Source organism: Oncorhynchus mykiss, chromosome 28 (assembly GCF_013265735.2).
Source record: "Oncorhynchus mykiss isolate Arlee chromosome 28, USDA_OmykA_1.1, whole genome shotgun sequence".
Lineage (NCBI taxonomy): Eukaryota > Metazoa > Chordata > Actinopteri > Salmoniformes > Salmonidae > Oncorhynchus > Oncorhynchus mykiss.
The window spans coordinates 27,720,141-27,745,281 of NC_048592.1; the positions used below are offsets into that span (position 1 = coordinate 27,720,141).

General features: G+C 40.2%; 2 protein-coding genes across 4 annotated transcripts; both read left to right on the plus strand.

The window, feature by feature from the left end:
- The first annotated feature begins 408 nt into the window (after positions 1-408).
- On the plus strand, positions 409-4,921 carry LOC110508827 (proenkephalin-A-like). Its single transcript, XM_036966924.1, has 3 exons — positions 409-499; positions 724-864; positions 3,529-4,921. Exons 2-3 carry the CDS (start codon positions 727-729, stop codon positions 4,060-4,062), a joined length of 672 nt encoding a protein of 223 aa, XP_036822819.1. The 5' UTR covers positions 409-499; positions 724-726; the 3' UTR covers positions 4,063-4,921.
- Positions 4,922-10,177: 5,256 nt separating this feature from the next.
- Positions 10,178-24,901, plus strand: LOC110508828 (epidermal retinol dehydrogenase 2). Of its 3 annotated transcripts, none has more exons than XM_021589669.2 (7): positions 10,178-10,337; positions 15,505-15,836; positions 16,277-16,408; positions 16,664-16,763; positions 17,397-17,541; positions 19,463-19,588; positions 23,680-24,901. In XM_021589669.2, exons 2-7 carry the CDS (start codon positions 15,516-15,518, stop codon positions 23,774-23,776), a joined length of 921 nt encoding a protein of 306 aa, XP_021445344.2. In that variant the 5' UTR covers positions 10,178-10,337; positions 15,505-15,515; the 3' UTR covers positions 23,777-24,901. The 3 variants fall into 3 exon arrangements, with proteins under 3 accessions (XP_021445344.2, XP_021445345.2, XP_036822229.1); XM_021589670.2 differs by lacking the exon at positions 23,680-24,901 and adding an exon at positions 20,490-21,280; XM_036966334.1 differs by having other exon boundaries at positions 10,218-10,331.
- Positions 24,902-25,141: the final 240 nt, after the last annotated feature.

The window sequence follows — 25,141 nt, forward strand, 5'->3', positions numbered from 1 at the left end:
AGAAGTCATGTTATTGATCTCCGTTATCCAGTGAACATTTTCATTATGTAAATTTACATACTTACTCCATTATTACATGCAAACACAAAGCATATTATAATACATGTCAAAGTACAATTTCACAAATATCCTATTATCTAAGGTCAAATAAATCTAAAGAATTGTGTCCATTTATGCGTGAAATTCTCTTCTGACAACTGGATACATTATGATTACGTTTTTGGAGAAGTACTTATACCTATCAAGACACAAAAATTGCGTTATGAACTTAACTCAGACGCAGTATACTTAACTCAGTATACATTTTGAGCATCCTCCTGAATATTTGGCTTCGTGACCCACAAGCTTGTCCAGCTGTGCGACTTCAGAGAAAGCTGATTGGCTCAATCGCAAGTGCTTTTTTTCTAACGGCAAGAGGGTAATATATTTGTTACAAAGCCTCACAATCAACAGTTCCTACAGCAACACAACAGGACTTTGACTAAACAGAAAAACAGAGGCAAGTATGGGCTTTTCTTGGTTTGTTTCTTCTTGGCAACTTTGTTACTTTGGAAAGAAGACCATTGAGTTTAATTTAGTGTCCACTTGGGCACATACATGGCTTTTCGTATTGTCCATGTTTTATCACTTCGTGAGAAATTAACAGTAAGTAAAACTCTTAATCACAAACGTATTCTAATCCATGATATGTGTTGACTTCTCTGCCCAAAATATTTTCTCTAGTCTATGGCTGTGCCGGGGAACTCACTATGGATACTGCTTTTCGGTGCGTATTTTGCGCTGACGGTCGGAGCAGACTGCGAGAAGGACTGTGCGCTCTGCCTCAACCGTCTACGGGGGCATCAGACGGCGATTACCACTCTGGTAGGTCAAGTACATTTGGACATGTTTTAAAGCATATATTTCAAGTAAAGTAACGGGGTGATACTGTTTCCCGCGTCTAACTTTTTCGTAGGGAAAGATTGCGCAGTAGGCTACGCACCTGTGTTGTTTGGTCACCAAAATAAGCAATGGATAGATAGGCAATATTCCATGAGGTGCGTGTATCCTTGGAACACGACTTTATTAAACTCTTTTTCATTTATTTTGATTCACGTAGACAATGTAATACCAATTAAATTAGGCAACCCATAATGTCAATTGCATCAATATGACATTAATGATTAATGTCGGTTGGATTTTAATCTAGGCTGCAACTTGTGTTGTTGGTCTAACTGGCGACAACATGAGACCACGAGGCATTTATTTTTGCCATGCTTCATGAAGTTTTGAAATTAGAAGAGGATTTGGTTTCATTTATTACATATAGCCTGTAGTAAAACCAAGACTGTTGCGCATCATCAATTTCATGGGAGCCTTGTCACTTCGATTCTTGAAATGTAGGCTACTAAGGCAATTGAGGAGTGGCTGAATCCATGTCTGATTAGCCATTCAATAGTACTGGCCTATCCCAAATGCTCAACATCGAACAAAAAGTCTAAAATCTTACCACAATGGCATAAATTCAGTATCTCCATCAAACCTGTCTTTATTTGTGGCCCTTAGTATGTTTTAGCTCCATCAGGGAGCATGTTGGTGGTTCAATATAGCCTCAATTAAAATGTAGGTAGATAGCATATTTTCATATCATTCAAATACCCCCAATAAAATAAACATTCATATGAGAAGTTATTTTCTATCAGATAATGTATTTAGAATTATATGTAGGCTATACAAAAGCACTCTTCTCTTCTGCTTTGACAGCTCAGACATAAAAATACATGTTTATGAGGCATTAAAGATGTAGGCTTTGAGGAACATCATGTCTCATTAACTGTGATTCTAAAAAGTGGTAAAATGCACCAGATAAGTGTATTTCCATCTGTTTAAATATAATGACTCTTAAAACGAGTAGGTGAACATCACATTGGAACTGGCAAATAGAATGAATTTGTTCATACATCCAACCGTGTCTCTCCGACATTGGCGAGAGTAACAGCCACACCCTGAGTAAAATATTAAATATTGTTTAATTAAACACTACTTTATATGTAAAATATGCCTTTTGTATTGCAAAAAAATATATCACTGTCACTCCAGTCGATACGGTGGAAAGAAAAAATATGTGAACCCTTTGGAATTACCTGGAATTAAGCATAAATTGTTCATAAAATTTGATCTGATCTTCATATAAGTCAACAAATAGCAAACACAGTCTGCTTAAACTAATAACATGCAAACAATTATATGCTTTCATGTCTTTATTGATGGCGTATTTTCTTCTGTTGAAGCCATTCTGTTGTTGATTTATTTACTTCTGTGTTTTGGGTCATTGTCCTGTTGCATCACCCAACTTCTGTTGAGCTTCAATTGGCGGACAGATAGCCTTATATTCTCCTGCAAAATGTCTTGATAAACTTGGGAATTCATTTTTCCATCAATGATAGCAAGCTGTCCAGGCCCTGAGGCAGCGAAGCAGCCCCAAACCATGATGCTCCCTGCACCATACTTTACAGTTAGGATGAGGCTTTGATGTTGGTGTGCTGTGCCTTTTTTCTCCACACATAATGTTGTGTGTTCCTTCCAAACAACTCAACTTTAGTTTCCTCTGCCCACAGAATATATTTTGCCAGTAGCACACTGGAACATCCAGGTGCTCTTTTGCGAACTTCAGACATGCAGCAATGTTTTTTTAGACAGTTAGTGGCTTCTTCCATGGTGCTCTCCCATGAACACCATTCTTGTTTAGTGTTTTACGTATCATAGACTCGTCAAAAGAGATGTTAGCATGTTCAGTCTTTAGCTGACACTCTAGGATCCTTCTTAACCTCACTGAGTATTCTCTGTGCTCTTGCAGTCATATTTGCAGGACGGCCACTCCTAGGGAGAGTAGCAACAGTGAGGAACTTTTATAGACAATTTGTCTTGCCATGGACTGATGAACATCAAGGCTTTTAGAGATACTTTTGTAACCCTTTCCACATTTATGCAAGTCAACAATTCTTCATCTTAGGTCTTCTGAGACCTCTTTTGTTTGAGGCATGGTTCACATCAGGCAATGCTTCTTGTGAATAGGAAATCAAATGTTGTGAGTGTTTTTTTTTATAGGGCAGTGCAGCTCTAACCAACATCTCCAATCTCGACTCATTGATTGGACTCCAGGTTAGCTGACTCCTGACTCCAATGAGCTTTTGGAGAAGTCATTAGCCTAGGGGTTCACATACTTTTCCCAACCTATACTGTGAATGTTGAAATTATGCATTCAATATAGACAAGAAAAATACAATAACGTGTGTGTTATTAGTTTAAGCACAAAGTGTTTGTCTATTGTTGTGACTTAAAATGTTTTGACCAATTTATGCAGAAATTTAGGTAATTCCAAAGGGTTCACATACTTTTTCTTTCCATTGCTGCTTCACGGCTGTGTACCATGAGCCCCTTGATAGAGACAAGTCTCCAATGAAACTAGATTTCCAGTATGGTATGGGTTTGTGAGCCGCTGAGCCACCTCTGTGTTTTGAGGTTCCTCTTCCCTTCCTGTCTTTACAGACATGCTCAATAGAATGTGAGGGCAGCCTGGACACCACGAAGCTCCGCCTCTGCCGAGACGTCCTATTGGAGGAGGTAGATGACATCAAACAGGAAGAGGTGCAGGGTCAGCAGCACCAACTGGCCAAGAAGTATGGCGGCTTCATGAAGCGCTACGGGGGGTTCATGATCAGGAGGCGCTCACCCGTAGAGGGGCGAGTGCAGGGAGGAGAAAACAGCCCGGTGGCTGAGGAAGAGGACATCAGTCTGGAGATCCTGAAGATTCTGAATGCAGAGGCTGAGGGCCAGAGGGATGAGGAAGTGGCCAAGCGCTATGGGGGGTACGTGAGAAGAGGGGGGGACTTGGGGGGCCTGGAGGGGGTGGGCAGGCCATTGAAGAAGCGCTACGGGGGCTTCATGAGAAGGGTGGGAAGGCCTGAGTGGCTGGAGGATCAGAAGAACCAGGGGGGTCTCCTGAAGCGCTCCTGGGAGGGGGAGCAGGGTGACTCCCCCCTGGCTGAAATACAGAAGAGATATGGAGGATTCATGGACTAGGGGTCGGCCCCTCCTCCAACCTCTCCTGAGTCTGGACTCTCAATGTTGATTAGATTATCCATTCTTGTTCCGTTGTAGAGCTTCACTGTCATGCTTTTTGTTTGATTGGGTATAATGTGACAAAAAAAAGAGTACTGTATGTTTTATGGTTTTGGTTATTTATAAAATAACCTGTGTTCGTTGTGGTGTACGAGGCTGGGGCATGTGCGGAAAACAAATCGTGGCATGACCTGTTTGTTTTCTTTCCCTTTGTCTTGCCATTGGTTTTTAAAGGGATAGTTCACTTTTTTTAAATGTTAGTTGAGTTTCCACTTAAAAACTGTCATCCAAACTATTTTTAAGTTTGTTAGTTGGTTATTTAGAAATGGCCAGACTCTCCTGGCGAGTTAACATTAAAATAAGCTACAGCTTCAAAAAAGTTAATTATCCCTTTAAGTGGCCATAGAACATTTCCTGAAGCTTCCATTTCCACCACAAAGTCTCACAAAAGGCTGTAACTATGGGGGAGAAGGCTATTGTGGCCTTCCCATTGGTGGTTTGGTCTTTGGAACTGAAGGGCCCATCAATGTTATCTGCTTTGTTGTTGGAACATGGAGGTACCCTACTCTAAGTACTGCTATACCCGTGTGTTGTAGTCATCCATCTAATGGCAGTGTGTCGGTCGCTTTTCATTGTTATTATAATAACCATATTGCTCTTTCCACAGTGTTCACACTTATCCCAGTATGCTGATGTTGAAACATGTTGCTTTCAGTCGATAAATGCCCTCATTTTTTCTTCTTTCTATTGAGAACAGAGCAGCATTTCAGACCAATTAGTTGTACAAAACATAATAAACCCATGTATCCTGCAAAAATAAGTGGACTCCACTGGCTGTTTGATGTGTTTTTCTGCTTGGGAAGTGGAGCCAATGTTCCTGCCTCACTCTGCCAAGCCCACCTGAGATAATAACTCTGGTGTTAATGGTGAGGATTGTATTTATTTGACACATTCACTCAGCTTCACTCAGCCCTATGTCTATCTGTTTTTTGTACAGATTGCTCAAGTGAGCGCAAAATATTAACAGTTTTTAGTTTCTTAGCTCCCTAATGGCTCAGACTACCAAAACTTCACTGATTGATATTTTGCTTAACTTAATCTCCCCCCAGAGTTTTATATGAAGAATGCTCTTCCTCGCAATAAGGCAGTATTTTAAATGACTCACAAGTTAGATCTACAAAACAGGATAAATAGCCCCCTCTCCTGTCTGACACATTAATTTATATCATTCATTTCTCTAACTTCACTTCTCAATGGTAGTTGTTTCCAAAGGCACCACCATATCTATATCCACAGCCATTAACTTCCAAAATGTTGGCAGATACATACATAATGTAAGGAATAAACGCTGACGTTTTGTACATTACCTTGGGAAATAATGGACGACGCAGCGGGACGAGGCAAAGCCGAGTTCCTTTGTGTAGTTAATTTTTCCAAGATCATAGAGTACCATAGTAATACCCATAAATCCTAGCGGTCAAACAGGAAAATGATTCCAATCGTTTTTCCACCATTCATTTTTCCCAAAGTGGATTTTAGAAAAACGTGAAATAAAGGCAGTGTTTTGTGTTTGTTTACCCAGGCATGACGTTTTGAAAATTTCACTAGGACAAGGTGACTTTTATCAGTATATTCACCTGTATTTACCCCCCAAAAATGAAATGCTAATTGGCTACTAATTTGGCTATTTTGGCTGATGACCTGGATGAGACTGCCGAATTGGAGTAAAGGTAAGATTCTCTGATGTTGGCAAAATGTAGTAATTCATAATTTGGCTACATTTCTTTAAATGGACAATTCTGTGAACTGTCTCATGCAAGTTTTAAATTTACACAATACCTGTTAGCAAAGGTGTCAGCTAGAGATGATGTGCAGGAGCTTGCAAGGATTTGTAGTTTTGCATGAGGCCTACTTTGATGCTAATTATAATTTTCGAATCTGAGAGTAAATAGAGCTGAATATATTGATAAGTCACCTTGTCCGAGAGAGATTTACATGTTATCAAAAAGTCACGCCAGGGTAAGCCTACACAGCCCTTAATTTAAGTGTTTCTAAAATTTCCTATAGGAAAAATGAATGGTTTAAAAACGATTGGAACCATTTCCCTGTTTGACCGCTAGGTTTTATGGGTCTTATGACACCTCCACTGTGGGGTTCTATGTACAGAACATTGGCGTTTATCCTGCTTATAACAGTTGCCAAAGAAAACAATATGAAAGAACACATTTACTGGTAAAAATACTTTTCTTCAATGATATTTAGATTTTTAAACGCAAATTCATACTTTCTCATCTTTTGGTTGCTAGAGATTTATCCCACTTATACCAGTTGCCAAAGAAAACATTACTAATACACACATTTACCGAATATAAATAAAATGTTGTCGTTGATATTTTAATTTATATAAGCAACTTCATACTTTCTCATCTTTTGGTTGCTAGAGACACGATCCAGTTGTTCGTTTGATTAGTTCTGTCACACCCTGATCTGCTTCCCCTGTCTTTGTGATTGTCTCCACCCACCTCCAGGTGTCGCCCATCTTCCCCATTATCACCTGTGTATTTATACCTGTGTTCTCTGTTTGTCTGTTGTCAGTTTGTCTTGTTTGTGAAGTCAATCAGCGTTTTTGTATTCAGCTCCTGCTTTTCCCCAGTCTCTCTTTTCTCGTCCTCCTGGTTTTTGATCCTTGCCTGTCCTGACCCTGTACCCGCCCCCTGACCACTCTGCCTGCTCCTGAGCCTGCCTGCTGTCCTGTACCTTTGCCCCACCTCTGGATTACCGACCTCTGCCTGACCTGACCTTGAGCCTGCCTGCTGTCTTGTACCTTTGCCCCTGTTGCTGTAATAAACATTGTTACTTTGACACAGTCTGCACCTGGGTCTTACCTTGATTCCTGATAGTTCAATATTTATGGACTCGACCCAGTCGTTCGTTCTTTATGTTCCATTGCCATGCTCGCTGGCAATGTTCTTATCCCTTGCATGTTAGCTAGCCGGCTAGCAACCAGAATATACCAGAGTGTTGTTGAATACTCCTTTCTAATTGGCTTGAAGGGCATTCTAGAGAATGCATTATTTCCCTATAATGCATGGTATATGTGCACGGTAGAATTCAATGGCTAGTTCATTTGTGCATGTTTTGTTTAAGCTGCCTTTAAAAGCAAAAGTCGAATTGAATAGAATATTGGTATTGTTGAATTCGATTTTCATAATAGCAAGCTAGGACTGATGGTTTGGTTAGCTAAACTAGCAAGTCTGTTTGTTTAGTTACCATGGCAACTACTGTAGCTAACTAGTAAACTAGTAATCTAATCCACTTCAGTGGATGTTGAACACATTTCTACCTGCAAATGAACACATTTCTACATGCAGTCATGGTATAAAAGGGATAATCAACTCGAGGCTCTATGGGTTCTCTGGAATATAATGCAACTCCGTGGAAGGTCAGTTCCACTCCACTAGCACGTCGTGGAACACACTTTCCATGGAACGCATTGCCCCTCGTTGATTATCCCTTACTTAATGTCCATTCTATAATGCCCTTCTAGCCAATCAGAAACTAGTATTCAACTATGCTGTGGTATAAATACAGGTAACTGCCTAAATAAAGTGTCACAATAGGGCGTTGGGCCACCTCGAGCCGCCAGAAGAGCTTCAATACACCTTGGCATATATTCTTCAAGTGTCTGAAACCATTCTTCCATGATAAATTCCATCATTTGGTGTTTTGTTGATGGTGGTGAAAAACGCTTTCTCGTGTGCCGCTCCAGAAACCCCCATAAGTGTTCAATTGGGTTGAGATCTGAACACAGACACAGACACAGACACAGAAAAACATTATCCACCTATGCTCCTTTGAGACCGCTCTTTAAAAGTCACTGAGATCTTTTCTTCTAAGGTAGCCAAAATAATACATGAACCTAAGCATGATGGGATGTTTATTTCTTAATTAACTCTGTCATTGAGTTGCCCGCTCTCCACTCCCTTTTCCCTCAGAACAGCCTCAATTCATCGGGGCATGGACTCTACAGGGTGTCGAAAGCATTCCACAGGGATGCTGGCCCATGTTGACTCCAATGCTTCCCACAATTGTGTCAAGTTTGCTGGATATCCTTTGGGTGGTGGGCCATTCTTGATACATACAGGAAACTGTTGAACTTAAAAAAGAACAGCGTTGAAGTTCTTGACACAAACCGGTGCACCTGGCACCTACTACCATACCTGGTTCAAAGGCACTTAAATCTTTTGTCTTGCCCATTCACCCTCTGAATGCCACACATACACAATCCATGTCTCAATTGTCTCAAGGCTTAAAAAGCCTTCTTTAACCTGTCTCCTCCTCTTAATCTACACTGATGTGGCTTTAACAAAATAAAGGCTGTATCACATCTTGTCGTGATTGGGAGTCCCATAAGGTGGCGCACAATTGGCCCAGCATTGTATGGGTTTTGCTGGGGGAGGCCCAGCATCGTATGGGTTTGGCTGGGGGAGGCCCAGCATCGTATGGGTTTGGCTGGGGGAGGCCGTCATTGTAAATAAGAATTTGTTCTTAACTGACTTGCGTAGTTAAATAAAGGTACATTTTTTATAATAATGAAAAAATGTGACATCTATAAAGGGATCATATCTTTCACCTGGATTCACCTGGTCAGTCTATCTATGTCATTGAAAGAGCGGTGGTTCATAATGTGTTGTCAAAATATATCACTCATCTTGACATATACTAAAAACTGGAATATCAATCAATCAGCCTTCATTGACACAATGGAAAAATCTAATGATTCATTATTGAAATATTATGGGTGACTGAGAAAAACAAATTGGTATAATTTAAGGCCAAGTTTCAAACAATAATGTAGGCAATAGGGATGGTGGTGTGAGCATAGGGGTCTGGGCAGATGAGATGTAGTCATTGTTTGTGTGTGTATGTAAGTTGTTGTTTGCATCTATAAGTTTGTATTTGGAATGTACATTTTAAAAAAAAGAATATAGGGAAAATACAATATTATATATATAAAAATATGATATGAATTTAATCAATTAATCTATTCTTATTAATTGAATGTCTTGTCAACCCTCATTAATCTCGCATTAGGTCTATGCTTCAGAATATTTGAATTGTTATGTACCATGTGATTATGTAGTCGGTCATTTTTTGTGTGGAAATTTTTGTTTTGACATTCTACAAGAGAAACTATCGAAATAATGTTGTAAAATATAGTCTGCAGGCACTTGTGAATGACAAACATCAATAAATCCCACAATTCCCTGTGTAGTTCCAGAGCTCGAGTTTTGACAAAGAACATGGATATACTGACAAGATACAAGTCTCTGTGCCCTAACAATGGGAGTCGTTGTCCACAAAGCAACAAGCTGTCTAGCTCCCAATCATTTTTGAATATTCGATGAGGGCTGTTGACGTCAGCCGCCTGTATTCAATGGAGAGACACGATGCTACTGCCTCATCCGATATAAAGTGTTTTTTTTCTTAAAGTTGCCGTGATGTCACGTACCCTACTTATATCAGTGCACTTGTAACAACTTAAGCATTACGAAACTTCTATTCAATCAAATGAACCTCACGTAGCAAATAAGCCATTATTTATTCGTTGACAAAGTCCCTGGGTCGCTCCTCTTTTCAGTTCGCTGCAGCAAGCGACTGGAATAAGCTGCAAAAAACACTCAAACTATAAGTTTTATCTCTTCATTCAAAGACTCAATCATAGACACTTACTGACGGTTGTGGCTGCTTCACGTGATGTATTGTTGTTTCTACCTTCTTGCCCTTTGTGCTGTTGTCTGTGCCCAATAATGTTTGTGCTGCAACCATGTTGTGATGCTGCCATGCTGTGTTGTCATGTGTTTTAATCCCAGCCCCTGTCCCCGCAGGAGGCCTTTTGCCTGTTGGTAGGCCATCATTGTAAATAAGAATTTGTTCTTAACTGACTTGCCTAGTTAAATAAAGGTAAAAAATAATAATAATACTATTCAACACTTTCATTGACCTCCATACTCCATGCTTGGTGGGCAAAACAACGATAAAACGCCACCTGCTGGAGGGAGACAGATTTCCCCCCGTTGGGCTTCTCTCTTCCTTTCTGGCTTTGATCAGTGGCTTTGATTGGGGGTCATGTGACGTTACATAACCAGGCTCCAGCTCAGTTCAAGGAAAGTAGGCTGCACTGTTCAGGCATTTGACGACGGGAAAGCAACGAATAAACCACGCTGAAGGTGCAGGTAACGTCACTGAAGACATATCTCAACATAAGGAGACAAAATCATTTTTCAGTTCGTCTTTTTTTGTTGCTTTGATTCGCGAGTGCATAGGTCGTTAACAGACCCGCATTTACAGTGTTGAAATGTAGCGATAGTTGTTACAAAATATGTAAGGTTGAAGCTGATTAAGAAATCAGGTTTAGATCCAGCATTTTTAATGTGAGTCAAGGACGTGTATGTTAGAGTGCCACGATTGGCATGATGGAAACATTGAATTTGTCGGTAAACTTGACAAATGTCGACAAAATACGCTACATGAATTATGCGAGAAATTACGGCGGAAACGCCTTTATTCGCAGATTTTGATGTTCAGAGTGGAAGAGGCGAAGCGAGAGGTTTTACTCAAACTAAAATATGTCCACGAAGTGAGGAATGTTTGTATGGAGGTCCGTGTGTTGCATTTGGTTAAACAAAATGTAATTGATCATTCGCTACGTGAGGCTTATTTTATCGAATAGAAGTTTCACAATGGTTAGGTTGGTATTCCCTGCTATAAGTGGACGCACGTGGCATTTCGGCAACTGTGGAAATACAACTTTTAATCAGTTGCGCCTGTTGTAGAGCGATGGACTCATTAGTATGGACATTGCCACTGAGGGCTACAAAGATGAGCCATCAATCCACAATTCACCTGTTCTCGCCTGCTTTCCTTCTTTGAGGACATGTATTTCCATTTTTAGAGCGGTCACTTGACTATCTTACCAATATAATAGACCATCTGATATATTAAACCATCCTATCGAAAGTCACACGATACAGGTGTGTGGTTCTCCCACTACGACTCGGGAAAGCATGCAGTTTATTAGGCTACAGAGGAAATAAATTATGATTAACTTCACAGGGTGGTGAAAGTGCACGGTAATGATCTTGATGCTCCTTTCCAGTAAATATCGAGGTTCTTATTCTGGTGACATGATGATTGAGTCCTGGCTGCTGTTTTGACAAATAAAAATTATGAAGTCAGTGCCAGCCCTAGCCTTTGCAATTTTGCCATGGGGCTGGTAAAATATTTAGCAATTTCATAACACATTTCCTGCTACTCTACCAATTTTGCCTTTGGGTGGAGAAACATTTTGCAGTTTTGAAAGTGATATCTGAGTTAGGGTGACTAACAAGATGAAATTTGGTAAAATGTGTTAAAATGTTTTTAAAACATTCCACGTGAAATCACAATGCTGCTGCAACAGTTTGGGTCTCAGTGTGTCAATTTCAGATGGTTAAGCATTGCACCTGTAGTAGCATTACTGTATTTCAATTGCCCCTCGCAAAGTTTGTATTTCCTTCTCATTTAACTTCTCAAAGTTTTGCCATACAGGACTTTGCTGCTGTCCCTTGCCTTTCTCAACCATTAACAAAGATCAGGGTTGCCAGGTCTAGCTAAAATTTTAAGACTCCTAAAAACCAGCAAATTTGGTTTTCAATCAAAAAAATTGTGAGTTGAAGAATGTCGCAAGTTAAAATATTAATTGCCCTTATTAAACAGATAATGTTCCATCAATGGATGTCGATTAACTATAGACAAATCCGACAATAGAGTTTGAGTGTTGAAAAGAGGATCTCGAAATCTCTGTGCAAGAAACACTTGAAAGAACTTCAAAACGATGTTATGCTATTTTCTGGCAATTGTGCCAGATGTTAAGACTACAAACTTATAAATACAACTTTTTTTTAATGCTAGTGGTTGTGGGATGCAATAGATCCCAAATTAATACAACTCTCCCAGACTTTGGAATATTTATTTCTCGCATAGAATAGGTTGACTTTTGTACTATGGGGGATAGTAGATTGACATAGGATAGTGCTAGCGCTTTTGCTGTTCGTTAGGCCTACTTATGTTGTTGGATGGCAAAGTAAATGTGGACAGTTTTTCCAATATCTTCAATATGCACCTCAAAGCATCCTTCACTCGTGCTGCCAAACACACCCTCGTAAAACTGACTATCCTACTGATCCTCGACGCCATTTACAAAGTAGCCTCCAACACTCTACTCAACAAATTGGATGCAGTCTATCACAGTGCCATCTGTTTTGTCATCAAAGCCCCATATACTACGCACCACTGCGACCTGTACGCTCCCGTTGGCTGGCTCTCGCTTCATACTCGTTGCCAAACCCACAGGCTCCAGGTCATCTACAAGTCTTTGCTAGGTAAATCCTCGCCTTATGTCAGTTCACTGGTCACCATAGCAGCACCCACCCGCAGCACACACTCCAGCAGGTATATTTCTCTGATCACCCCCAAAGCCAATTCGTCCTTTGGCTGCCTTTCTTTCCAGTTCTCTGCTGCCATTGACTGGAATGAACTGCAAAAATCACTGAAGCTGGAGACTTATATCTCCCTCATTAACTTCAAGCACCAGCTGTCAGAGCAGCTCACAGATCATTGCAGCTGTACATAGCCCATCTGTAAATAGCCCATCCAACTACCCCATCCCCATACTGGGGTGCAAAATAAATAAATACAGTATCTCAACTTGCACATTCATCTTCTACACATCCATCACTCCAGTGTTTAATTGCTATATCGTAATTGCCTTGCCACTATGGCCTATTTTATTGCCTTACCTCCCTTACCTCATTTGCAGACACTGTGTGTGTGTGTGTATATATATATATATATCTCCTTTTTTTCCTACCCTATTATTGACTGTATGTTTGTTTATTCCATGAGTAACTCTGTGTTGTATGTGTCAAACTGCTTTACTTTATCTTGGCCAGGTCGCAGTTGTAAATGAGAACTTGTTCTCAACTAGCCTACCTGGTTAAATAAAGGTTACATTTAAAAAAAATGGATCAGGACGCGCGCAGTTGCTTCCCCGATGTCTGTCTTCACTTGTAGCCTGTGAGAAAGACCCGATCACTTGATGGAGAGCCATGTTAGTGAGAGGCGCTTCGGAGCGCGCACCATTCTGGGCCAAGGGCACAACGGCCACTGGCCACCATAGGAATGGATTTTTTTAGGGTGCATTATGGCCACACAGAGAATGTCGCCATGAAATTCTAGACATTATCAAATTGTGAATTAGATACTTATGAAGTGTGTGGAATACCTATTTATTTGTTAATTGCTCAAAACACAGAATAGCCGCGTGTGCGCACTCCCTCAAATCGTTTGGAGAAAATATCCTTTATTTTATTCAGCTTTGTTCAATTGTATTCTTCATAAATTATAAAATGTGATAGGAGAATTATGTTCTCCAGTTACATCACCCAATTTAATTATATTTACTCTCAGTCTGCAAACCAGAATGTGTAAGATCCTGGTCGAATGAAAGACGGAGGCCCAGCTAAATAGTCAAAAGGTTTATTCACGGGAACGTTCTAAAGTCAAGAATACAAAACAATTCATTTTATACTGACTTCTCACGCCCACACATTCACACACACAGACGCACATACACACATACCCACACACACATTCACAGACGCACATACACACATACCCACACATACATGCACACACACACATACCCATTCACACAGACGCACACACACACATACCCACACACACATTCACACAGACGCACACACACACACATACCCACACACACATTCACACAAACAGACGCACATACACACATACCCACACACACATTCACACAAACAGACGCACATACACACATACCTATATACATACATATATTTTGCTACTTTGTATTTGCTCTGGCCTGTCATGTAGGGCTGGGCGGTATACCGTATTTTATAATCTACCGGTATTGATGCACGGACCGGTTTGGGTTTTTACTTTACCTTCTATAACGGTATTTGAATGTTTGTTAAATGTGATACGGCATGTGTAATGTCCATTTAAAAAAAATAATAGTTTACTGCGCTACTTCAGTCGGCTCTCTCTCCATGCCGCTTTCCACACAGACTTAGCCCCGCCCTCTGTCACTCAAGGAGCACATTTGTTGTTCCTCGACCACGACTCTTGCGTTCAGTCTTCATGGTCAATGCAGCGCATGCAACAATGTTGATGACGACAATGCAGTATTCACTTTGCTTTTTAATATAAATCCACTAGCGTTCTATAATTACACTTTGTTTTTCTTACATCTGCCAACAGCTAGTTTGTCTTTTCTTAGCAAGTTCGGCCTAAATCTTGTAAAGCTGCTAATGCTAATCGCTAGCTAATAAATGTACTGAATCAGAGCAAATTGGCTATACAGCCTGATAATACCAGTGTTTGTGTAGACCTAGATCAGCATGTTTGTGCAGCTGTGACTTCTAAATCAGAGCAATGTGCAATGTAAGAATGTTAGCTACTTCATGTAGTTAAGAGAACATTCAATGTAGCCAAAGATTATAGGGTCCCCTAGGAAACACTTGTCAACACTTTGGTGTCTACCCTGTCACAATAACTCCTCCCCGTGGCATTTTCATTCATTGTCCTGTAAAAACACTGTATTCAAAATGCCCACTATTATATTCCAACTATAGAATTTGAATTATCATTCTATCCTCCAAGTGTTTTGCTCTAAATCGCAAGTCAAATTGCAATTGCAACATTTGGTTCGAAATGAGGCCTAGATGGTTTGACAATATTGTGCAGCCCTACGTGGCAGTGTGGAAATGATCTCAAATGAGTGCAGAAAATGTAGAAATGATTTTGGGTTGAAGTTGCATTGAACCATATAAAACAATCAGAATGGAGAAAACTGATTTTTGTAATCCTTAGCACCCTAGGGTCGCGCGTTACTCATAAAGCAAATGTAGAACTTTTTATTATTCAAAAACATTAACGACCGTCATACATCCAATTTTTTTCAATACCGTGATGATATTTTTTCCATATTGCCCAGCCCTAATTTAGTGCACATGCATTTTGTTTACATCACAATCAAACTTGTGTGTTTTTGAGTTTGTCGTGTGATTTCATGAATAGCCTAGTGGCATTTCATGCATTGTATTATCAGTTGAAAGTTATCCTTTTCAGATCAAACAAGGCTGATCCTATAGGCTACAGAAATGTATTTGACTAACTACAAAAGCAGAACACTAAACTGCAAAGTTTGCAGATGAGTGTTTTATAGCCCAATCTATTCAATAGACAAACAAATAAAACAATTAAATCAAACAGAAGTTAGCAAACAAATGAACTTTTTAATTGTGACAACTGTCTTTCCAGGGATCAGAAGAATGAATTTCCTCCTGGAAACCCTTCAAGTGATCGTAATGTCGATCTATTACAACATGGAGGCGTTTGTCCGACTGTTCATCCCACCCAAGAACAAAAATGTCACCGGTGAAATCGTCCTCATCACTGGGGCGGGCAGCGGCATTGGCCGGCTCCTGGCTGAGAAGTTTGCCCCCCTGGGCGTTTCTCTGGTCTTGTGGGACATCAACCAGGAGGGCATGGAGGAGACTTCAAGGCTAGTGAAGGAGAAAGGGGCGACTAAGGTCCACTACTACTTGTGTGACTGCAGTGACAAGTCCGAAGTCTACAGAGTGGCTGACAAGGTAATCCACCTGATTCTTATCAACTAGTCTTCCATCAAGACTATACTTTGCTGAATTAGTGTTGCTGCTTTGTTGGCTAATTCTCAGCAAGCCTTATGGTCTCCTGTGATTGGATGGCAGTGATATTAAATAGATTCCGGAGCGTTGAAAACTGCCCCAAACTGCCAGGGTACACACCCACATTGAACCACAACCCCAAGACTGAAATCTGAGCAACAGAAAAACAGATGAGAAATCGACCAGTTCAGTCCCTCTTAAAATACCCCCCCAGGTTCAACCTGTTACCCATGTCCATAATTACTCAGCAAAAATGTTATATAATCCTTACCATAAGTGAGTCGCCAGGATGTAGGAAACAAATAGATGTGTGTGTGTGTGTGTCGAGTCAACGTGTGTTTTTTGAAGTAGTGTGGTAAAAGTTAACATATGTCTATGTTTAGGTCAAGAGAGAGGTGGGGGATGTAAGCATTCTCATAAACAACGCAGGCATCGTCACGGGCAGGAAGTTCATGGATGCACCAGACTCCCTCATTGAGAAAACCTTCGAAGTTAACACCATGGCACACTTTTGGGTGAGCAAATGAGATGACTAGTGCACATCTGCGCACACTGTCTTGTCTGGTTTCGCTCACTTGCTGTCTTTATCTGTCAGTGCAGGCATTTTAAATGTGAAAGCATTATCCTAAATCCGCCAATATGTTTCTAAACATTTGATGGCTCTAACCTCATTGTAGGCCTATGTCCCTTGTAGTGTCAATTCCACCCTCACCCATCAAATGAACACAGATCTGTGTACTGATTCATATTTCCTGTTCATTTCTCTCTAGACATATAAAGCCTTTCTCCCAGCGATGACTGCCAACAACCACGGTCATCTGGTCAGCATTGCCAGTTCAGCTGGTCTGATTGGTGTCAATGGGCTAGCAGGTAAATCACCCACTATGCATGACTTACGCCAATGTTCCTCAATACTGGACCTGGAGAGCGACGGGATGTGCCGGCTTTTGTTCCGGTCCAGCACCAAGACACCTGATGGCTAATCAATGTTTGATGACTGGCTTAATCAGGTGTTGGTGCAATGCAAGAACAAAAGCCTGCACAGAAAATCTAAGGACATTTATTTGTCACATGCTTTGTAAAGAACGGGTGTATACTAACAGTGAAATGCTTAGTTACAGGTCCTTTTCCCAACAGTGCTACACACCCTCTAGCCATTGTGCAGAACATTACCTTTGTCTATGCTGTAAACTCTGGCCAGTACATTATGCAATCAGATTTCTATCATGGAGCTGATCGATACACATGTTAGCAGTCGACCTCGAATGGGGTAGAGGTTTAATGTGTAACTTATTGTACTACTGTAGTTGAAAGTTCCAAAAACAGACTGAGGTAGATGGACTGAAAAATGGTTCAAGGACAGTCTATTTCAATACTTAAGTGACGTTGACATTGCCAATGCAATTTCACAATTTAGTATAGACAAACATTATCTTGCTGTAGAGACCTTTGTTTAACCTGCTCTAAAACTGTTTGCAAATACATGTTTCCCTCTCCTGATAGATTACTGTGCCAGTAAGTTTGCTGCTATTGGCTTTGCTGAGTCTGTGGCTCTGGAGCTGCTGGCTACTGGGAAGGATGGAGTCAAGACTACCATAGTGTGTCCATTCTTCATCAATACTGGCATGTTCGATGGCTGCAATACTAAGTAAGTTATTTGCCATAAGGTGTTATACGGGATTTAATTAGACTTTAAAGTTGTCCAATTATTTTTAATGCTTTTATAAAGGGTTATCCTCTTTGCATATATTTAAAAAAAAGTTTCTCATTAAAAGTTTGAGATTGAATCCTGCTAAAAGGGTTTGCATCCATGTAGAAAATGACTTTAATATGCAATCTCTTTAAATGCCAGGGCCAGTTCTGTTCCTTTGAAACTCCCTACGAGAGACTTTTGAAATTGTTTTATTTTTATTTTTTATGACCTTGTCTCAGCATTGACAGGGCAAAATAGGTTGTGTTGAGGCAGGACTTACAAAAGTTCTGGGAGACTTCCTCTCTGAGCTGTGTGCTTGTGAGTTACTAATGCCTATTGTCACAACACTATGTATAAAAGGTCACGCACATAGGTCAAGTATGTGGACTGATACTCAACGTTGCTAGTCAAAATTGCTAGCCCTATGGTACAATTAAGTGATAATGCCAGAGAAGCCGGCGTTTGGAGGATATATTGGCAGGGGTGTTAGGCAAATCGTTCCAATATATCCTCCAAACACTGGCTTCAAAGGCATTATCACCTTTATACTATGAGTTACCAACATATTCAAATAATAATTGACATATTTTCATTCATATAATTTTGATTAATTTATTCATACTATTTCATCCTCTCGATATAGTCCTGACACAAATCTAGGGTTTCTATCCAAGCCGGCTGGTCGTTCGTTCTATCGGTTCAGTTGCCGGGAACGCGACCCAGTCGTTAGTATGGCAATGGAACATTTAGAACGGTCTGGCAACGTTTTTATCCCTTGCTTGCTCGCTAGCTACCCAATTACGGCTAACTTACAGTAACGTCAAACAGTGCAGCCAGAATAACCGCGAAGTAGCTGCATTTGCGTTTGTTTAATCTGTTTTCTAGTGACATTTATTTGGATACATCCATGACAATGAGCTAACGATGCTTAATTTCACCTGGCATAGGAAATCTGCTCTCTCGTCGGGACACTTGTTCAGAGGAGCTAGCCAACAACACAGCTAACACAATCACTTTAAATTGAAGCTGGAAATTGGAAATTGAAAAAAATTGAAGCTGAAATTGAAGCTGTTTCTTTGTATATATCCATAAAAATGATGCCAGCTGATTCATGATTTACACTGGCTAAGAAAAGATGCATGTCTGTCTCCTCCTGACATGTTCATTATTATGGGACACCAGAAGATCAAATTTCAATATTGAAACAATGTTGCAAATGTCGTAGACTGACAGCAAGGTTTATACAAATCTCAGTTCAAAAATCAATGCTAGTATAAAATAAATAGGAGATCATGAATAGATGCTTTTTATAGTGGAGATCGAGTTTATAAATTGCCTGGCTGGGCTGATAAAACAGTGGATTGCGACGTGCGATGGAACAGAGTAAATAGGCATTTGAACGTCATAGATTTAACCAGTGGTAACTTGTGGAATGGATACCGACTGGAATGCCGTTCTAACCAATCGGCATCCAGGATTATACCCCACTTTGTTTACATACTCATCTCATATGTATATACTGTACTCGATACCATCTACTGTATCTTGCCTATGCTGCTCTGTACCATCACTCATTCATATATCCTTATGTACATATTCTTTATCCCCTTACACTGTGTATAAGACAGTAGTTTTGGAATTGTTAGTTAGATTACTTGTTGGTTATTACTGCATTGTCGGAACTAGAGGCACAAGCATTTCGCTACACTCGCATTAACATCTGCTAACCATGTGTATGTGACAAATAAAATTTGATTTGAATTTATCACTATCAACAACAAACATAGAAGTGTGTACTGTACACAAGAATAAACATTACATACTATGGACTGGCTACAGTTGTGCTGGTAGGTAAAATAAATTGTTTCCCCCACAGGTGGCCTCTCTTGTTGCCCATCCTGGATCCAGACTACGTAGCAAACAAGATCATTGAAGCCATTTTAACTGACCAGGTCTACCTTCTGCTCCCAAGGACCATGTATCTTATCATAGGCCTGAAGAAGTGAGTCCCTTTATGTTCTTCCACTCTACACTTCATGATGGGATAGCATGCTGGGTTTAGCTATTTGTCGCACTGCCTCAGATCTGCTGCACAAACACGCACAATGACACTGTCAGTCACTCCATTCCAATACTCAGAAATGGTTACATGCTCAAAATGCACAGTAATGTCATACCCCTGGTCACAAACGGTTTCCTTCACTATTCTATGCCCAGGTAGGGTGCCCTCTGTCTAGTTTTCTAGCCTCCCTCCCTGCCACAAGTTGTTTACGTACAAGTCTTTCAATTAGCATAGTCCACATCTTCCCTAATGTTACTTTTTTACGGCTTGTTTTTACTGTTCGTGACCTAAACTAGCCTGTTAGTGAGTCTTCAAGTCTCGGACAGGATGGTGAATTATTTACTGTAGTAATTGACGAGGAAGGATGGACAAACAAACATCTGGTTTGTGACTAGCACTTGTAGCGAAACCAAACCACCCCAAGCTTTAAGTCAAAGCATTTTTATACTGTTGGTGTATGTGGACCCAAGCATTTGAGCTGGGTTGCCAAGCAACAGCTTTAGTATTTTGTCTATGGACGAATGCATTGCCAGGCTAAACTGTGAGCACTTATGAAGCTTGTTACTTCACTACATCAGGCAGTTCTGTCAGCTCTGATATAGTTCAAAGAAACTTGTTCCATGTTGTTTTTTTCACTAACATACCACATGCACTTGAATGTATCTTAAGACATTGTGACACAATGTGGTTATTTGGGGGGCACGTTAATGATCACAGGTTCTGGTTGAAAATGTAACTTCAGATCCACTATGGTTGGTTATTAATCTTAGATGGTTAATGCACAAAGAGTGAAGTGAGTGTTTTATAAAGTTGCTGACCTCCCTTCACCGTGTCCTTATAGCTCCTTGAGGTGGAAGCAGGCAGCTCTCCTGGGGAAGTACCTGGGTGCCTTCGAGAACCCAGAGCACTGTGAGACAACAAGCCTTAAGCTGCACTGATCTTCACTTCAGCCCCTTGCACTCTGACCCTCGTTTAACCCATGCCTATGGTCAACAAACTCACACACCCTCAGGGTGTGAATTGTGTTTTCTGTAACATACGAAGCCATTCGTGCATCAGCGTCACTGGCTGCCAATAGCAACATGTAGATTTAACGGTTATGTCTACAGTTCACACTGTTAAGAGAGGGCTCCGAGGTGATTTCTGTTAGCATAACATTTACATTATCCAACAGCTTGAGGTAAATGGTCAGCATTGAATTCCCTGATACCTCTGGTGAAAATTGAATCTGCATAGTGTTACTGCATTATCACTAGTACTGAAGGTACATTCTGTCACTTTATTTGTGAAACAGACCTCACCCAAAGCCCTGTAGAAGGATTGTTCATGTGCATTGATGAATTTGCATACAGATACATATTTTAGGGAACTAGTGAGAGTGCGGGAGTTTGTTTTTGACTACTGAATTACGGAAATCTGTCAAAGCTGTTTGAATGTTTCACTTGGGCCTAATGCCGTTGTTAAAGAGGCATTGTGCATCAGTGAAATACCTGTTACAGTATGTAGAAATGCACTTTTGTGGTTGGGTGTATTTTCAATGTTTTATATGGCCATAACTGTAAATCCCATTGGGATGTGACTACTTCAAGAATTATAATAAAAAAATGTTGTGTTTTTGTAAGACAAGATGAAGTCATGTTAGTCAAGGCTCTACAATCATTCAGCCAACCCTCACTCATACCCAGTGCAAACCTAGTCAGCGCTAATACAGTCGTTACAGGGGTGTATTTAATGAAGGGAAACAACCTGATACACAGCTGGTATGATTCTCAATCATTTTCTTATCTACACCATACATTTCTTTTAGAACTTTTTGTAATGTTATACCCTCCTGAACATGCCCCTAGAAATGGGGAAACTGTTTGTTGTAATGGCAGGGCCACTTGGGTACACCCCAGAGCATATTGCATCGATCATATTTTTAAAAAATCACATTTTCAATTTATTTTGAAGGCTATCAAAAGGTCATCATTGTCCCTCCTCTGCCAACGTGACATCACAACACCTTGTCTTTGGCTGTATTTCAACAGTAAGCTGAATTCTGATCTTTTTTTAAAACTAATTGGTCTTTTTGCCCAATCCGATCAGCTCTGAAAAATATCTTATGTGAAAAGTTCTGAGGTGTTGGCCAAATTACCAATTAGTGGGGAAAAAAAGATCAGAATTAGGCTGCCTTTGTATATCCGTAAGGCTGGCAGGTACCGGTAAATGCTTACCAATCTATCCAAAGGCCGGCAGATGGCGCTATTGATCTGGAATTGATGGTTCCATCTTACGGTCCAAACGCATTGTATGCAGCTGGCAATACACCCGGTCCATACCGAAAACATTTTCTATTCTGGCTGCAAAGGTGTTGATTTCCTACATTTTAATTGCGAGAAGGAGGAAATAAACTGAGAAGATATGAGTACGCTCTTTGAAACACCATTTTCCTCCACCAGGCTAGTGGCTAATGCTACTTCCTGTTGCACCCTGATTTCAGTCAGGGGTAAACCACACTGCCGCAACCTGATTGGCTGAACGCGATACGTAACACCCGAGACTAGCATTCCTAGGCATTAGCCACTTTAGCTTGGTGGTGGAAAAGGGTGTTTTCATAAAGAAAGTATGCATATATTCCGGCCTTCCTGCCATTAAATTTAGTTAAGGAGGAAATCGATGCCTTTGCAGCCTGACTGGATAATGTTTTAGCTACGAACCAGTCCAGGAGAATACAAGTCTATTACCGGCTTCATACAATGCGTTTGGAAGGTAAGATGGAAATGACTCGATCGCCATCTGCCAGCCTTTGGGCTGTTGCTAAACACTTACTTATGCATTTATGTCAAGTACGGATGCCAATGAGCAGTTATAGAAGCACCTGGTTGAGTGGACTGCAAGACTACATTTAGCTGGATACAACAGATTTATTCAGACCTACACCTGATTAGGACGGCAGTTGACAAATGATCTGCAACCTCAAGATTTTAAATCTACACAAGGCTTTTTGCGTTATGGAAATGTCCTTGAGAAAGAGGGCTTTTAGAAGTTTGAACAAGCTGAGTGTGTCTGGTGGGGAAGTTTTGATTTGGAATGATTTCCATGGCTACATTAGTTCCTTGAGGCCTTTGAGAATGAGTCTGAATGAAAGAGTGAGTCGTTGGCTTCATGTCGACTACAACACAATACAGCCATGACGAATACAACACAATACAGCCATGACGAATACAACACAATACAGCCATGACGAATACAACACAATACAGCCATGACGAATACAACACAATACAGCCATGACGAATACAGCCATGACGAATACAACACAATACAGCCATGACGAATACAGCCATGACGAATACAATACAACACAATACAGCCATGACGAATACAACACAATACAGCCATGACGAATACAGCCGTGACGAATACAATACAACACAATACAGCCATGACGAATACAACACAATACAGCCATGACGAATACAATACAATACAGCCATGACGAATACAGCCATGACGAATACAACACAATACAGCCATGACGAATACAACACAATACAGCCATGTCGAATACAACACAATACAGCCATGACGAATACAACAATACAGCCATGACGAATACAGTAGACGCAATCACTCGCCACCAATTAGACAAAATGACTAAAGCATGAAATGGCTTCTCTTAACATGATAAGTAGTGCAATTATGAGGTTATTATGCCCTTTGAAATACGTTTTGTTACTGGACTGGAAGACATTCAAACAGCGTCGATTATATCCTGAATAATTCATTGGATTTTCATCAGTGTTTTCTTCTTTAAGGGGTTTAATTTAGTCCCACTGTGATTACCAGTTAGGCTAGTGATCTATTCTGTTAGTTAGGCTGGCTAACAGAATAGATGACTTAATGTACTTGGTTCTAATGAAGTTCCAATGAAGTAATTTGGACTCACTTTCTCTTCTAGATGATGTTTGTTCTCCTAATAAGCTATAAATTGCGCATTGCAGTGATCATTGATAATATGTAGCCTAATTGACTGTTTTTATCACCAGTATTATACCCGTCAAGCTTGGGATTCTGCTGGGGATGTATCTGGGAGCTTTCAACTTTATGGATGCTTTCAAAGGACGCGTCAAGAAGGTGGAGTAGCGAAGAGGAAAAAGAGACAACATACTCTGTAATATTAGTGCCTCAAAGGAGATTAATAGTGCCTGTTATGTTTCTGTATTTTCTCTTTTTACTTGTTTTATAACATGTTCTTGTTTATAATTAATTTTAGTGTGTGAAGAAAAGCCTACTTACTAGTTTAACTCTGCAGACAAATTATATGTGTAGGCTGTATTGGTAATCAAATAATTAATGTATTACCTTAAAAAAAGAAAGTTGATGTAACATTGTGTTTTGTAGTATAAACCATATGGTGTTAGTTCACTACACTGACACGTAAGTATTGCTACATTTGGTAGCTATTTCACTCTTGTACCGTTCAGTGGAATACGTCCTCTTTTTGGCCTAAAGGAAAATTGAAGGTTTTTATTATTATTGACGCACTTGGTTTTTTATGTTAATTTGTTTTAAAAGGTCCATTGTTTTGAGGTCGAACCAGTTTCACCCACAGTGATAACCAGAACCACAGATGTTGAATTGAAGTCAACTTCACAGAGTAGTATGGAGGTACAGTATACTGCAATGTTGTCATTAGCGTTTAGATTACCTCATGCGCACACATGCACAATACACATTAGAAAAGGCCTAGTAGAGAAGCTCAGAAAACTGTCATGTGAAGGATGTGAAGGATAATTACCTGTGTGTACTGGACTAGTTTTGTGAAGTTCTCTAAGTCTACAGTAGCCAGATGACGGTTTACTCTACTGCCATTAGGATAATCAATGAAGTAATAATGCACATGCATTCAGTGGCTCTGTACAGAGGTGCTAGGCATTGGATCGGAAGAATAGGATAAATAATGTTCTGTTTTGTTGGAAAATTATCAGTTTGCATATACAGTATTTGTCCTCTGGACCTACCCTTTACATTTGAACAACTGAGCTGTTTATTGGTTAAAGGAAGATGTTTTCTGTTGACACTGAAGAGTTGACAATATGAGCTAATCATTTTATTTCAACCATGTCATGTTACATATTAATTATCGCTCTTTTAGTATCATGTTGTGTGTAACTGTTGGTATCTGAACATGATCCATTTTTAAACGTGTTTGTGTTGAAAGCCAAATGATATGGGACATTTATTAATAGTAAAAAGTTTGAAATCAAAGTCTTCTGTCATGCATTTTTTTTTTTTTATATCTCCGGTGGTTCTGGAATGATCCCTGAGGTACTAAATGTGGTTATTTGGTGATTGTGTGATCATAGCCCCATCTTGTGGAGACTTTAAAACCCGTTCTAGTCCTGTCAATTACTTTCCTGACTAAAGGGACAGACTCGGGCTGCACATCACTCTCCTCGCTGTGTACCATGTCGGTCTGCACGTCAGCCAGGCTAGTGAATGACAAGT

Bases quoted from the DNA above. Each gene is read 5' to 3' on its own strand.
- LOC110508827 (XM_036966924.1), top strand. From the start codon at position 727: ATGGCTGTGCCGGGGAACTCACTATGGATACTGCTTTTCGGTGCGTAT. The intron at 865-3,528 runs GTAGGTCAAGTA...CTGTCTTTACAG, and splicing joins AGACGGCGATTACCACTCTG to ACATGCTCAATAGAATGTGA.
- LOC110508828 (XM_021589669.2), top strand. From the start codon at position 15,516: ATGAATTTCCTCCTGGAAACCCTTCAAGTGATCGTAATGTCGATCTAT. The intron at 16,409-16,663 runs GTGAGCAAATGA...ATTTCTCTCTAG, and splicing joins ACACCATGGCACACTTTTGG to ACATATAAAGCCTTTCTCCC. The intron at 16,764-17,396 runs GTAAATCACCCA...CTCTCCTGATAG, and splicing joins TGGTGTCAATGGGCTAGCAG to ATTACTGTGCCAGTAAGTTT.